The sequence below is a fragment of the Lycorma delicatula genome, chromosome 4 (genome assembly GCF_047948215.1).
Source record: "Lycorma delicatula isolate Av1 chromosome 4, ASM4794821v1, whole genome shotgun sequence".
NCBI classification, from domain to species: Eukaryota; Metazoa; Arthropoda; class Insecta; order Hemiptera; family Fulgoridae; genus Lycorma; species Lycorma delicatula.
This window is the reverse complement of record NC_134458.1, coordinates 170,100,623-170,118,517: the sequence shown is the minus strand read 5'-3', so window position 1 is coordinate 170,118,517 and position 17,895 is coordinate 170,100,623. Positions and strand designations below refer to the sequence as shown.

The following is a 17,895-nucleotide window of genomic DNA, read 5'->3' as shown; positions in this document are numbered from 1 at the left end:
TTTTTGCGTCTTCTACTAATCCTTTAAGTACTGTTTTCATCAATGGACCCGGTTGACCGATTTTCTTCTTTCATGAAATATTCTAGAAGGTTAGCTTTTCTATTCTAAATCGTTATTATTAATCTTCTATTCACGTCCATTATCCTCGTTACACCTTCACCTTCACCTAATATATCTCACCTTTCACCTTCCATTTTTCGCCTGTACATTGAACTTTCTTCAATCTCCTACATACTTACATTTGAAATACCAGACTTTCTTTTTCTCTTTTCTTATGGTCCATACTTCATATCCGAACAGAAGTACAAGTCGCCGCCCAGTAACGGCGAGAGCTTAGTGGCGACAATTACTACCCAACGTATCATTCATCATGTTTATGCTACTGACAGATGACTAAACACGGTGTGCCAATCTCCAGAAAACAATAGTGCAGCCGTGACGTGCGGGCTGATCATCCAAGCTCACCGTTACGTGGCGGCTACTGTACACTCTGAACATATAAAGACTTCCTAAGATACTTCAACACTCAACTTTATCTTACTGTAATGTAAAATATTTCTTTCTTAAAAGCTCCCTTACTTACTTTTACTTTTGTTCTTATTTCATTTTCACTTTTGCGATCGTCTGTTAGTGTCATATCTAAATATCTACAAAGTTTTACTTGTTCAATTATTTCTTCTCATGCGAGACATTCATTTGCTTATAGCCTTGATTTATTAAAATATTGATTTATTAAACGATGTTTAAATTTAGCATTATCATTTTTTTTTAATTTTAAACGTTCTAATTATTATACATTTATTTAACTTGGATAATTACTTTTCACCTTAATATTACTTTGGAATCTTTTAATGTATATATATATATATATATATATATATATATATATATATATATATATATATATATTTCTAGGTACAAGTGTTTAAAAGAATGCGATAAAACTTTGTTGAAATACTTCATTATGCGATCGCTGCCATTCACGTGTTACAGTTTAACATTAAATTTTACTTAATAGATTAATAATGAGGAAATATTCAGCAGCCGTTCGACAGGAAGAAAGAAGAGACCCTCCGCTCTCTCAGTTCACAGGACTTTTGAAGTTTTCAGGTGTAAATAATTACAACCGACAAACAGGTTAAAAACAGTCAGGTTAAAAAGAACAAAAAATCAAGAAGACCGTATCACGAGATACACAGCTCGAACTATAACCCCTCCAACCACAGTATGCGACCTTCCACCTTCCACAAAATTAGGACGGCCACACCAGGCGCATTCCTTATATACAGAAAGGCCTTCAAAGAAGAGGCTGAAGGAGAAAAGGAGAATCGTGTTAGAAGGACGCAAAAATGTTGCAACGCTCCAAGAAAATAACTACAGTTAAAATATTATCGTATTTACGATCTAAAAAAAAGGATCGAACACGATTCAAAACCCCGTCTTTTTAAAAACAACATAAAATAGCGATATATTTTTAGCGATAACATCGCTAAAAATTAAATTTACACCGCCATTTGATTAGAAAGATCCAGCAGCGAACGGTAGATTTCCAGGTGCTGCGATAAGTAGGAGGGTAAAACATACTTGTGCATTCCATTCAAATATATATATATATATATATATATATACAAAATTGGCTTCCTAACCACTTTTATTAACTACACTACTTGATGACGGAGTTTTAGAAAAACACATACTGAATAATTGTTTTTTTAACAAATAGTAATTTAAACTGATGTTCACTTTATTTAAACAATTCTCTATGTACACCATACGTACCAAGAGCTCTACGATTTTCCAGCTTTTTTCAGACCTAAGAATATAATTATTGTTAATTAAACGGCGACGACCAATGCGAGTAGAGTATTTAAAATTAATTAGGACTGTTTTAATTTCTTTATAAAATTAATAAAAGGAAAAAATATTATACCCGAACCGTAATCGAACAGAGTTCTTCCGTATCAACGACATGAACTCTAATTACGCTTCAAAAGCCGATTGTTTTAGTGATTTAACAATAAAATTCATAAAATACAAAATAAGTAAATAATTCCACGTATAAAAAATAAATATAAGCTTTGAAGTTAGTATGAATGAATCATAAAACACAGAGAATATGAAATAAACCAAATCAGAGCTAATAATAAATGAACATTTCGGACAAGTTAATGGTAATACGTGTCACCAATACAAACTAACAGGCGTTGAATCCGAGTAACTACACGGTAAAAAGTCATACGATTACTCTCGTTAATTACAAATCATCAAATGTTAATAAAATATGATACTGTTTTCTACAGATGAGAATGTCAACTGCGACTTAGATAAATGACTTCATCTCATGATGTAAAGCGGACTATACACACGGTGGGTTTGTGTACTATTTTATCCACAAAAATGATAATCTCTGTCCGAGAAAAATCGATTTTTTCTTAAAAATGGTTCTATACGAACGATATATATTACAGTACCATAATGCGCTCATTATACGCTTTCCTCAGGCGCTAATGAAGTGCTTCACTTTTCCTGATTCCTACGAAAACTTTGTTTCAGTGTTTTAATCCTAACCTTCAAGTAATTTTAAATTCGCATTTAGGATTTTTTCGAGTCGTAAAAGAAAGGAAGTTTAACGCCTAATCGCACTGCCCTTGAAGTAATCGCTATTAATTATCCACAAACACGGTTACTGCCGACACGCTTCGATAAAATCCGTGAGGAATTATGAATTCAAGAAATTTCGTCGTCTGACACAGTGAAACGTACCGTCGAAGAGAAGAAACATATCGATGACGAACAACGGTTCGTTTCCTCTCCATACACGGCGAATGCGGTGCACCCGACAAAATTTATCGATGAACCGAACTAAAATTAATCCGACTCGATGGAATACATAATTCGTTTACGAACCCTAATTTCTAGTATCCGAATACGGAGGAACAAAAAGGGATTTGCTTCTAACGAACAAAGTTCAACGAACCAGGTTCCCATATGTGCAGCCCGCTTAAGGGTGGAAAAGACCCGCTAAAGACAATACTGTTGTCTGCTTATTCACCGGTAAACCCTTAGTAAATCACATAGAATACTCGTATATACTACCGATACTATGTCAATGGGGTGAATTGCTTACTTCACACATAACACACTTAGGATGAAAATTATTAATAAGCTCTTAGCTTTAATTACTTGTAGATTCGCTTCAGAAAAAATTCGGTAATTTTACTGCTTATTTTTGCTAATGAAATACCACTGATTTATGATTTTTTTTAAAAAGAACGTTACATATAACACGTTGAACGGGATACAAAAAATTCAGGTTTTTTAAAAACCGGTTTTATTTAAAAACTCATCGACAGAATATTGTTTTTGTAAAACAGAATTTTTTAATTCTATTTTAAATATATCGCCGGGAAGAGTTTTTTAAGTCGTTCGATAATTAAATGAACATAGAAGCGTAATAAGGTTATTTTTCGTAAGGCGAAAAACTGTGTTAACACAAAAACAGTTTTGTTGTCGGTAATTAACTTTGCAAAATGACAGATGCATCATTGTTTATCGCGTTAGTTGATACTGAATAACTGTAGTCACCGGCGGCACAGATGATTAATATTAACGATTACTGTTTTAATTATTTTATAACTCGTAAAGCTCACTTTAACAATTTTCATTAATAATCTTAAATTTTTTAACTTCAGATACAAAATTGTTAAAATTATCGCACATCTTACCAAGTAATTTAATTACTCTTACATAAATAGCAATAAAAAATAATTACAAGAACGAACACACATGTTATCATTTTTTTGATGGTGAAAGGGGGTTTTGAGTTGAAATTGTCTCTTGAAAATCTCTCATTAGAAAATAGCATCCTGGAAATTGAAGGTGTGCAACAAAGATAACATTCCGATGACCTAAACCGCGTTTAATAAACCGATTCCATTAGATCACCAAAGTTAAAAACGTCGTTTGGCATTTTTTAATGGCTATACAAGAATAATCGCTATTAGTTACAAAAACCAAATTTAAAATTACACCAAAAGACAAAAACTTTGTTAAAAAACATTATTTATATAAAAATATCTATTAGCAAGGAGAAGAATTGCTAGAAGACAAAAAAAAGTAAAAGTATATATTGCGATACAAGCGACCACGACTGGAAAGGTTGTATTATTATGTCAAATCCCAAGATTTTCAACCGATTATATATTATTATAAATTTAATATTTATTATAAATAATATATTAATAATAAATAAAATAAATATAAATTTTCCTGTTTACAATTGTTTTTGCATTAAATATATCATTACGCTACAAAAATCCAATCCTACGCAATAAATGAAAAAAAAAATGTTCAAATATATTCAATTGACCCAACAGGTGTACAATTTTTGTTTAAAAAAAATTTTCTATATACATTACTTAAAACTTACACGGATACCAGAGGAATCTTCTTCACAGAATAGAAAAAAGAATTGAAAAATTGATCTATTTAATGAAGGGTAAGGTTTGACACAAAAAACCATTCGATTCCAGTTAGGAAATCTAAAGTCGGTTAAAAAAAATTGGCATGAACTGGGTTATTGGATTAAAGCAAAACATATTTATATTTCCCTAAGTTAATACACGCTTCATTTGTTAAAAAGAAGCTCTTCTATAAAATTTCTTTGTATAAATAAATACATTTAGTTTTATATTTAATCTTAATTTAGATAATTTTTAAACGTTGTTTAACCAGGAGTATCAAATATGTTTTCACAGAAATATTTCTAACTTTTTAAAAGATATGGACTAACTTCAAATACAAATTCCCCGATTGAATAATGTTGAGTAGGTTAATTAACAATAAAATATAATAAAGTACATGACAACATAAGTTACTTCCAAAAAGCGTGTAAATGAAAAAATCTATCGTACAAAATATTACTGGTATCAGAATAACATTTTATCTGAAAAAATACAATACATAATATATTATATATTTGCACAACAAGATTCAATGACAAGAAAAACTTCTATCAGTTAATCATTTAAACTGATTTTTATTAGAGATTTCAAAAACTTCATAGTAGCCTATGAATATTCAGAAAAACCTGATTTTTTGTGTATTTAAATTAATTGGTTGAATGAAAACATAATCCTAATTTTCTGCTAGACTTATATTTGTTTGAGGCTTTAAAAAATCATTTCATAAATCTAAAAACTATTTCTAGAACTAAAATTTTTTGTAGTTACAAATTAGTAACATCAAATAAAGTAGGGTTATTTTCATTTAAAAGACCCGAACTTAACACAAAATAAAAGAATGATCAGAGCTGAAAATTATTTGAAAAACATTTACAAACACTGTATACAAATTAAAAATTAATAAAATGTTATATAAATATTAAGTATAACATCAAACTAAATCAAAAAATAAATAAACAGCAAATAATGACGACTAAATATTGTCATCAATACCAGTATAAAAATTAATTAGGCCTAACATTTTTTGACCGCAAAGAAGTTCTCAGCGACAAAAAGATTAAAATTCTTCACAAAGCACTACCTTATAGATGAATTTTTTATAAATAAATTGATCTATCAAGTATAATTTATTTTTACTAATGCTCTGTATAAATACTTAAAACAACTGCATAACCAAAACCATATACCAATTTTATACTAAAATAACACGCAGAAAATAACTATTACAAAGAAGTAAACAAATTACATTTTAACTTATAATGGAATGCCTATTAAATAAATAAATATCATTTTAACCTGTAAATTCTGCAGGACAATTACAATTAATTGGGCTACTTGGCTGAATAACTATATTGATTTCATTAGAAACATATTCAAATTCAGTCTAGGCAGTTGTATGGGAATGTTTAACAGAAAAAAATATATTTATGCTGTTAATCTCCAAATAACAACCTTTACATAACAAAATTTAACAACAGAAATTAGCCTACATAAAAATTCAGTTCCAAAGTTCACACTTTAAATACACAAACACATCAGTAAATAATAATGGTTTACTTAAAACAAGAAATGAACTTTAGTGTCATAGAACAATATAAACTGCATTCCATTCGCTTATAAAAGCTGAATGTGTTAAGTTTTCAACACAAAATTATATAAAATTAAGCACATCATACTCAAAACAAAGCAAACACAAACTCGACACAGCAATACATCATGTAAAATTAAATTTTTTTTTTCTATTTTAAAGATATTTAGTTTCATTACATCTTGTTAATAAACAAATTTAACTTTCATAATTTTGTTTTTTAATATCTAACTTTCAGTCCAAAAAACAAAGAAATGATATCATTGTAATGTCAATAAACATTAAATAAATCTTTTCAACCATTTATTAATTAAACAAATTTATATTTTTTGAGGATAGATCTAATAAATCTGTAATGGAAAAATATCTGTTTTTCTAAAGTGTACAGGTTATGATAAAGTAGCACATAAATCATATAAACAATAACTTGAAAAGTCTAATAAAAAAACAAACCTTTCATTGAGGTATTGTAATGCCCAATCTGCAACTTCACCTGAGATTTCAAATTCAGCTACATGGTAACCCGCCACTTTCACTGGTAACTGATCTTTAGGATTAACGGAAGATTCAAAATCTTCAAAGAATTTTCTATACGTCGTCAAGTAATCATTATTACTTTTTTCACCCATTTCAAACATTAAAAATCAGAACCTGCGACTAAAATTATACCGTAAAAATCACAATTATGATTTAAATCACACAACAGACACACACTAATTCAAATTTAAACCATTCCAAATTGAAGCATTCGGTCCGCTTTAACTGAGAATAATTCATTCACTATATACTGAATACACGCCCGAGTTCATTCATAGCACCTTACTGCCCTCTGAAGAGATTATTTATAAATAAAATGAAAATTAATAACACAATTTTTTTTTTTTAAATAGTAGAGCCTTGTATAAATCCCTCGAGTGTAATTTATAAAACGAAATATTCCGACAATTAGATAGTAAACAAAAAACAGAAACGAAGAGCAACACCTTACAAGCAATCTAGTACTCAACAGTCATTAGTCAGCTGTGCAATATTACAAATGTTGTGTCGCATTATTCCTTCACAAGGTAGCACCACATTCCTGCCTAGATCACTCCAGCTGAAAGAAAGGGAATTGAATTACGAGTTTCCCTCCAATTAAAAATAAAATTGAAAAATCGAAATTACTAAAGAAAATTTAATAATCCTTCCTTTTTTACAAAATAGGGCAATTTTAAATAATATATTAATATTATATTAATATATTAAATAATATTATTTGCCTATACAAATAAATATAATAATATTTTTATACAAATAAATAATAAGAATACATAATAAAAAAAAGAAGAAATATTAAGAACTTTAATTCTTGTTCTGTTAATCTTTTTCTGGATTGATTTTTATTGTTACAGGTGTTTACCATTTATAAATACCAATCTTTACAAATCTGCTGTTTCAGTAAAACATTATTTTTCAAGAAATACCATTATTGAATAAGTTTTACTGTATTTATAATGGTTTTCTTATTTTATAAAAGTAACAAAAGATTTTATTTTTCAAATGAATAGAGTAGAAAAGTTCTAATCAGATGGATATACATTAAACACGTAACTACGATAAAGATTTTATCTGAAGTAATTAACTTATTATTTTGTAAAATACATCGGTGGCTTTCAAAAATCTCACGATTTATGTGTAGTTCTCTATTTCCATTTCATCAGCATAGTACTGATGAGTTGAAATAAAGAACTACAAATAATTTAGAAACATTTGGATATACATACAAACATTACTGCAATTTATATGTTAAACTACTATTTTTACAGTTTTACTGTATTTATAATGGTTTTCTTATTTTATAAAAGTAACAAAGATTTTGATTTTTAACTCATTTCACAAAACTACGATGAAGAAAGATTTTATCTTGAGTAATAACTTTTTATTTTGTAAAATACATCAGTGGCTTTCAAAAATCTCATGATTTTTGCCGTTCTCTATTTCCATTTCATCAGCGTAGTACTGATGAGTTGAAATAAAGAACTACAAATAATTTAGAAACATTTGGATATACATACAAACATTACTGCAATTTATACGTTAAGATTTTGATTTTTAACTCATTTCACAAAACTATGATGAAGAAAGATTTTATCTTGAGTAATAACTTTTTATTTTGTAAAATACATCAGTGGCTTTCAAAAATCTCATGATTTTTGCCGTTCTCTATTTCCATTTCATCAGCGTAGTACTGATGAGTTGAAATAAAGAACTACAAATAATTTAGAAACATTTGGATATACATACAAACATTACTGCAATTTATACGTTAAGATTTTGATTTTTAACTCATTTCACAAAACTATGATGAAGAAAGATTTTATCTTGAGTAATAACTTTTTATTTTGTAAAATACATCAGTGGCTTTCAAAAATCTCATGATTTTTGCCGTTCTCTATTTCCATTTCATCAGCGTAGTACTGATGAGTTGAAATAAAGAACTACAAATAATTTAGAAACATTTGGATATACATACAAACATTACTGCAATTTATACGTTAAGATTTTGATTTTTAACTCATTTCACAAAACTATGATGAAGAAAGATTTTATCTTGAGTAATAACTTTTTATTTTGTAAAATACATCAGTGGCTTTCAAAAATCTCATGATTTTTGCCGTTCTCTATTTCCATTTCATCAGCGTAGTACTGATGAGTTGAAATAAAGAACTACAAATAATTTAGAAACATTTGGATATACATACAAACATTACTGCAATTTATACGTTAAACTACTATTTTTACAGTTTTACTGTATTTATAATGGTTTTCTTATTTTATAAAAGTAACAAAGATTTTGATTTTTAACTCATTTCACAAAACTACGATGAAGAAAGATTTTATCTTGAGTAATAACTTTTTATTTTGTAAAATACATCAGTGGCTTTCAAAAATCTCATGATTTTTGCCGTTCTCTATTTCCATTTCATCAGCGTAGTACTGATGAGTTGAAATAAAGAACTACAAATAATTTAGAAACATTTGGATATACATACAAACATTACTGCAATTTATACGTTAAACTACTATTTTTACAGTTTTACTGTATTTATAATGGTTTTCTTATTTTATAAAAGTAACAAAAGATTTTGATTTTTAACTCATTTCACAAAACTATGATGAAGAAAGATTTTATCTTGAGTAATAACTTTTTATTTTGTAAAATACATCAGTGGCTTTCAAAAATCTCATGATTTTTGCCGTTCTCTATTTCCATTTCATCAGCGTAGTACTGATGAGTTGAAATAAAGAACTACAAATAATTTAGAAACATTTGGATATACATACAAACATTACTGCAATTTATATGCTAAACTACTATTTTTACTGTTTTACTGTATTTATAATGGTTTTCTTATTTTATAAAAGTAACAAAAGATTTTGATTTTTAAGTCATTTCACAAAACTATGATGAAGAAAGATTTTATCTTGAGTAATAACTTTTTATTTTGTAAAATACATCAGTGGCTTTCAAAAATCTCATGATTTTTGCCGTTCTCTATTTCCATTTCATCAGCGTAGTACTGATGACTTGACATAAAGAACTACAAATGATTTAGAAACATTTGGATAAACATCCAAACATTATTACAATTTATACGTTAAACTACTATTTATTTGAGATCCAGAATTTTTCCTGAAATTATTATAAATTATTTAAAAAGAAAAGAAAACCCAGAAATGGTTTGCTCTTAATAGCAAATTTTGACCCTTTTGTATAATTGGTGAATTTCTTAATAACAAACTTACATCTGATGTAAAATAGAGAACAAAATCTACAAATAATTTCTAATTAAAGAATATCTTTTTACTTGCTGAATGAATTTGATACAAATATGTGTAGAAGAGTGTCCTATTATGATTCCATACAATCTAAATTACCCACATTAAAACAAAGGCTAAATTATGTTAATTGCTTATTTAAATAAACATGTTGTTAATAAAAACAAATTTAAATTTTGTTAATTTAGTAAAAGTAAATCAAATCTAAAAGTAACAATTAAAATCAACAAAAGAATACATAAAATAAAAACTCAATCTTAATAAAACATTAAGAAAAAGGCATTTCTACTTTAATTTTTTTTATAAAAAAAATAAGCTTCAAAAAATGACAAAACTAGCATTAAACAGTCAGAATTGGTAATTTATTTTTAAATTAATAGCTGTTTTTATCCTTTTATAATTACAGGTAGAAAACTTTTTTTAGCATTTTAGTTTTTTATATATTTTTATTTTTTCTTTGGTATTTATCAATTTCTCTGTATTACTGATGATTACCGAATAAATAATAAAAATGCATACCTAACTTAATATTTTTATTATTTTTTTAAATTGTTCTTGAATGTTTCTGTTTGTGATGTTGTACCAAATGTTAACTATAAATTAAATTTATTACAATTTATATTGTGTTTAAAATATAAATTTAAACAAATACAGGTTTTACATGTTTTAATTGTACTGCATAGTACTTGTATTATTTAGTATTTTATTAACTAGATATTATTTTAATATGCAGATTTATCGTTTTAGTTTATATTAAGGATTTTTACTAATGTCTTAGTATATTTCAAAAGTATAACATTATACACACTTATATGTATATAAAATATCTATTTCAATATCTAATACATATACACACATGCGTGAAAATAGTCTTCAATTAACGTTCTTCAAAACCAGTTAACAGAAAGCCAATCTATGTTGAAAATCCTCGGCAGTCAGCCCCTGTACACACTGCAAGTGTTAAGGGCAAAGAAAGATACCATTTAAAATCCGCCACACAGTCACATGGCCCACACATTCTTGTATTGCCAGAGAATGTGTACTTTTATCGGGGATTCTTCCACACGATTTATAGCACTTTCTTCTAATTCTATAGTCCTAGTACTTCTTAGTCTACCATGGTCATGATTCCCTGGTGTAAATGAACCTGTTTCCCTGAGCTGTATGTGAAGTCTTTCAAAAGGTTTTTCGTTTGGCACACGTCTATTAGGAAACCTGTTTTTATACAGTCTTTTGGCTTCTTCACAGTTGCAGTTTGCTAAACCATACATTAAATGCAGGACTGGTGCATGGCAATGCGATATTAATAAAAATGATTAGAGTATTACAAGCAAATGTAAACAGGAGCATGCTAGCACACAGCATGGTATCTAGATTGGTTGTACAGAAGAAAGTTGACATATTGGTTATTACCAAGCCAAATATTTATGAGGCAGCTAGGTCTGGTTGGTATGCAGACACTGAGGGTGACGTAGTGATTAAAGATGTCAGTAATAGAGTGGCAAGTAGATTAAATTTTAGAAGCAAAGGCACAGTGGCGCTAGAAATGTCCAAAACATTGATAATTGGCGTATATATATCTCCCAATGTGGCACTTAGTGAATTCACTAGCACCCTTGATACGATACAAGAGCTAATTAGTAACACGGATAAGAAGATCATCATGGTAGGCGATTTCAACAGTAGGCTGGTGGCGGCTGGCGGTCGATGTACGAATAAGAGAGGTAAATTATTAACAGACTTGATGGAGACCGTTGGCTGCCATTGCGTTAATGATGAGACGCCTACATTCGAGGCCAGGGGACATACCTCTATCCTGGACCTCACCATACTTGACAATAGATGGAGGAGTCAGCAGTGGTATTGGGAGGTGATACCACATGATATAGCTAGCGACCATTATGCCACGATGATATCACTGAACGATGTCAGTTTTAAGACGAATGAACAACCCTCGTTGATTAGATTTTCGGCGTACCAAATAGAAGTAATTACCAATAGTGGCTACAAGACTAGAGGCGGCTGAACATCTTACGCCAGATACTTTGACCAATATTGTTATGCAAGAGATGGATAGAGAATCGCGCAATGGCCTCAGGAAACACACGGTCTATTGGTGGACAGGTGAAATAGCACTCCTTAGACAGACGCTACAAACCAGGAGACGTGTAATGCAAAGGCTCAGACCCGCGGGTGACTCGAGATATCAGGAGGCAGTTAGCAACTATAAAGAGGCTAGAAGAGCTCTCAATAAAGCTATAAAGAAAGAGAAGAGAATACACTGGTCGAGGTTGTGTGCTGAACTAGACAGTGACCCATGGGACATGGCTTTTAAAATTGTTACAAAGAGGTTTGGCAGAAGGCTTCCGATACTCTCCAAGGATTGGGCTGAAACACAAGTATCTAGTCTTTTCCCGCATATAACTGTTGAGGAGCGCAACCCCACTGAATGCGATAGCAGAAGATTTGCCTTATGCGAGTTGCAATGTGCTGGCAGCATGCTTGCGACTAAGAATAGCCCCGGACCGGACCAAATACCAGCTGCATTAATTAAGAATTTCATCAAGAAAGCACCTTGGGAGATACTCGAGGTGGCCAGCTACGGCCTGATTCACAAGACTTTCCCGGAGTGTTGGAAGGAGGCAAAAGTTGTGTTTTTGCCTAAAGGCACAAATGATACAGGACAATTGACACATAGACCGTTGAGCCTCCTCAACACGATGGGAAAAGTGGTTAAAAAAATGTTGGCTGGCCGCATAGTGCAGGAGGTGGAAGATGGTGCGAAAATAAGTGCTAATCAATTTGGTTTTTGGAAAGGCAGGTCAACAGTTCAGGCAATTAGTAAGGTGATTAGTTGGGCTAACGAAACTAGAAGAGGTACTTGGCGGACAAGAAACATTCCTTTGCTTGTCTCTTTAGACATGAAGAATGCTTTCGGGTCGATTCCATGGAAACATATTAATGCAGCCATGGTTGAAAAGGGAATTAGCCTGTACTTGAGAAGGCAAGTAGAGGAATACCTCAAAAGTCGCAGCTGTATAGTCAAGGCGCAGGAGCAAGAGATATCCTTTAGTATGAGCGCCGAAGTACCGCAGGGCTCAGTCCTTGGACCACTTTTATGGGTCATTGCCTTTGATGGTGTGCTTTGGCTAACATTTCCTGAGGATGTACAAATTATAGCATACGCAGATGATCTGGCAATCCTTGTGCAGGCCAGAACGATCTATGAAGTTAAAAACAAGGCAAACGCTGCATTAGAGACAGCTGGTAGATGGCTCATTGATAGGGGATTGCAGCTTTCGATTGAAAAATGTAAATACATTAAATTCACTGGAAAACGTGTATTGCAGCCAGTAGATATACGAATTGGAGACTATAATATTGAGGAAGTAACAGTATTAAAATATCTTGGAGTCATCTTACACAAAAACTGCAGATTTACTGAGCAGGTACTAAGTGTCTGTCAGAGTGCAGAGAAACTAACTAAATGCCTAAATATAATTTTGTCAAAGCAGAGCGCTCCTCGGGCATCAAAAAGAAGAGTTTTAGCGACAACCGTAGTGTCAACAATGATGTATGCCGTGCCGGCATGGAATTGTGCTCTCACTATTAGCAGAAATAGAGACAGGTTGAAGAGAGCACACAGGGGGATACTACTGGGAGTAGTATCTGCCTATAGAACTGTTTCTTACGAGGCCCTCTGTGTGCTCTCGGGAATGTTACCGATTGACCTTATCTCCAGATATAGAACTGACAGGTTTTTAGGGAGAGCAGAAAATGAAGTTAGGGAAAACATATATAGAATCTGGCAGGAGAGATGGGCGGAGGCTGGAGTGGCTGGATGGACAAGAACCTTAATTCCAGAATTAACAGGATGGATTAACAGGCGGCATGGAGAAACTGACTATTGGATCACCCATTTCCTGACGGGACATGGGTGTTTCAATGGTTATCTCCATAAGGTGGGAAGAAGGAATGAACCCACGTGCATGTACTGTGAACAGGATTATGATTCTGAGCATACGTTTTTAGTATGTAATAAATGGATAAGACTAAGACACGACGCGGGTATTCATGGAAAAACGCCGAAGGAGACCATGGATTTCATGCTCAGCAGTAAGGAGAACTGGAGGAAGGTCGCTGATTATATAAAAACAGTACTAAAACAGAAGAATGAAGATGAAAGAAGTATGGGTTTCTAGTATGTTAGGCTGGGTGGACAGCCTCAGCGGTGAGAGCATGCATGCTTAGGTGTGCTGGTTTCAATGATCTGCTGAGGACTCCTTGGGGTGTGCTGTAGGGACAAGAGAGTATTATAAAAGATCCGGGGGTCACATCACGACTTGTAGGCATGATGTGGTTCCATAGAGGACATAATAGAGAATAAAAAATCTCAAAAGAGCCACTGTTAGGCCTGACCTGCCATGCTGGTATATAGCCGGTAGGCGGGGAGAGCCTATTAGAGTAACGGACACTCCCCTGGGTGGCGTAATACCATCAAGTCGGTCCGGCCAAGGGGAGTAAAAAAAACATTAAATGCACATCACACATTTCCGCAAAAGAATGTTCAAACTACATGATGATAAAACAATAAAACTTATAAAATAAACCAATGACACAGAATGTTAAATAAACACTCACAAGTTAAACAATGAGTTTAAATTACTTTAAAATAATATGGTTTTGTTTTTAAATAATGTGCATTACATTTTTCATTGTTAACATGGCCAGCAATAATGGTCGCTGTGTAAAATTATTCAAAAGTGAAGAATTAATACCAATTATTTTATTATTATTTAATATTAAATTTTATTGTGAGATAATTATTAATTTGATACTAATTTACTATAGTGGAAATAACAATAAATAAAAACAAATCATATTTAATTGAAATGAACATAAAGTGGACATGAAAACAGACACAAAATTACATCAGTTTTCTGCCATAACTCAGCTTTTTATTAACCGTTGTTAATTATTTGAAAACTGACAAAATTAAAATTTATAATAATAATAATAATATGATTACTTTAGCTGAAAATGTGCTTGTGAAGATTAATTTTAAATAATCTAATTTATTTTTGCAAAATTAAACAACTAGTGCTATTTATCGGGAAAAGATTAAACTACATAAAACTGAATGTAGACTACATAGCAAATATAAATTTGCTTACTCAAACATTAACATTGTTTTTTTAAATAACAATAACCACAGTTTACAATTAAAGCAAATAATTATTCTGTAGATTTATAATAACCATTTGGTCAGGTAAGAAGCAGTTCTTAATCAGCAAATGACATTTCAAATACAATATCACAATAAAACTGCAGTTCAACATTTGGTTCAAATGATCAGGTGCTATTGTAGTTATTTTGTTATTATGATTACAGTTTGTCATAATTCCGAGACGAATAAATAAAAATTTATAGTGTTACTGGGTAATTCCAAAATGACGCTAACTTCAGATCATATCCGAAAGGGAAATTCAAAACCGGAGAAAAAGGGATTTTTCAAACATTTTTAAGGGCTTTAGAAATTTTGCTGGCTTAATATAAAGTGACTTTTTAGTACAGTACTTTTTATTTTTAATATTGAATATGAAAAGTAATTGTTAATTTAGAATAAAAAACAGCTAAAATTATAATAGTACTATTGTATTGCTGTTAGATAATGAAACATCTTAGACATACAATATTTTGTTATTTTGAAACGAAACATTCAATCTTTTAAAAGATTCAAATCCACAAACTGAAGAACTCAGACAGACAACATGCTAAAAAACATAAAACATCACCAATACTTCACAGAGGAGGTATGACACATAGTCACCCATAATATCAAGAAAGAAATACGCGTATTACATGTAATAACACAGCTGAATTCAGCAATCACCTCATACAAACAAGACATGCATAAAAAGACATTAATATGGCTTAACAAGACACAACATTGTGCATATTCTGTATATTAATCTTTCTTTTTCTGTTTAGCCTCCGGAACCACTGCAATGTATTACTTCAGAGGATGAATGAGGACAATATGTATGAATGTAAATGAAATGTAGTCTTGTACGGTCTCAGATCGAACATTCCTGAGACTATGCTAAGTGCTAAGCAACCTACACTATGCTAAGTGCCATAACCATATTGATTATGGTGATATGATACGATTCAAAAGTCACTCCTATAAATGTCATAGCCACTTCCAAGAACAACAGAGCTTATGCCAGGCTTAACAGAGAAACAGAGAGTGAAGTGATTTCCTAAGTAGCATACGAGGTGAGTGAGAAAAGTAATGAGACTTGACATTTTACTTACCAAAGTTTTTATTTTTTTCAAACAATAATATTATCCCCTTCAAAGTAGTTCCCTTGGGCAGCTATACACCGGCGAAGTCGTTGTTTCCACTCCTGGTAGCAGCGCTAGAAGGCTTCAACTGGTAGGGCTTTTAAGTGGTTGGTCACAGTCTTTTGAATGTTCTCCAGAGTTACAAAATGACGTCCTTTAAGACATGTTTCAATTTTGGAAAAAGGAAAAGTCACAAGGACTTAAATCAGGTGAATAGGGGGGTTGAGGAACCGTAGGAATGCGTTTGAGGTCAAAAATTCCATGATGGAAATGGCCGTGTGACACAGGGCATTGTCATGATGAAGCATCCACTTGTCTGCAATGTCTGGTCTCACGCAGATCACTCTTTTCCTGAGCCTTTTAAGGACACCTTTGTAAAATACTTGGTTGACAGTTTCTCCTGGAGAAACAAATTCTTTTTTAGCACAATACCCCTACTGTCAAAAGAGCAAATCACCATGGTTTTGATCTTTGATCTGCTCATTTGACATTTTTTCGGTCAAGGAGATGATGGACTGTGCCACTCTTCGCTTTGCCTCTTTGTTTCAGGATCGTACTCAAATATCCAGGATTCATCACCTGTGATCACACGATTGAAGAATTCTTGGTCATTGTCAATCCTCTCAAGAAGATCAACGCACACGTTTCTTCGATTGTCCTGTTCTGTTGGGAGGTTTTTTGGCACCAATTTTGCACAAACCTTGTGAAACTTTGATTAGATAAATATTGAGAAAGATAACATTAAGGAACATATTAATTTACCCTTTAATCTTGTGAACCAAAGCATTACATACATTATCCCTTGAACTCAGAAAATCTTACACAGCATTTGGAAACCGTTGATCCCAAAAAATCAGAAAACTTGCGCTTTAGAAGATCCTTTGAAAGAAATTTTATTATTTTTGAAAGGCAATAATTTAATGAATGCTATAAGCTACACCCGATTATATTTTCCACCAAATTACACCAATTATTCACCAATTAAGTAAAATTGATTTTTTTGTAAATCTGGAAAAAAGTTTAAAAAATTGCAACAAAACATTATGTAAGTTTGTCTCCAACATCATCTTGATTTTTTTGCTAAACAACCATTCTCATTGGTGAAATTAAATCCAGTTCTGACTGAATTTTCTATAAAACAGAAGCGATTGAAATTCATGAATAATTTCTTAATTTTAACTCATTATTACTGTATACAAAAAATGGACCGATTTCTTCAAATAAGCCATACACGGATGAGGCTCCAGGCTCCTCTGTAACCATAAGAATATTTGTGCAATTCTGTAATTTAATTTTGTTGATACAAAAAACCAAAAAAAAATAGATTTGAATTACACAATTTATAAACACTTAAAAACCCAGAATAACTTTCTATATTTTTAGTATTTTTAAATGGGGATACTCAAGCCAAATTTTGAGCATCAATAAGCTTACCGCTTTTGATATAAGGTGTAAGAAATAGGCTTATTGGGTCATATTTCACTGTCTAAAACCTTCTTTATCAGTAATAATTTCCGTGGAATCACAAATGTCATTCAGGCCAGCAAATAAAAAACCAAGAAATAATATCATCACTAACAACATTCTCTAATTAATTAATACCAAAATCACACAAATGAATGGCTATTAAATTTTTTTAGAATGATATCAGCCATAAGTAATAATATTAAGAAATAA

General features: G+C 31.3%; 1 protein-coding gene across 1 annotated transcript in view; it reads right to left on the bottom strand.

The window, feature by feature from the left end:
- Nucleotides 1–7,052, bottom strand: part of LOC142324071 (uncharacterized) — a 761,232-nt gene extending 754,180 nt beyond the window's left edge. Inside the window, exon 1 of the mRNA XM_075364700.1 lies at nucleotides 6,505–7,052. Within this exon, the coding sequence (XP_075220815.1) occupies nucleotides 6,505–6,689 (185 nt within the window). The 5' untranslated portion in view covers nucleotides 6,690–7,052. The remainder of the gene's footprint in view (nucleotides 1–6,504) is intronic.
- Between the last annotated feature and the right edge of the window lie 10,843 nt (nucleotides 7,053–17,895).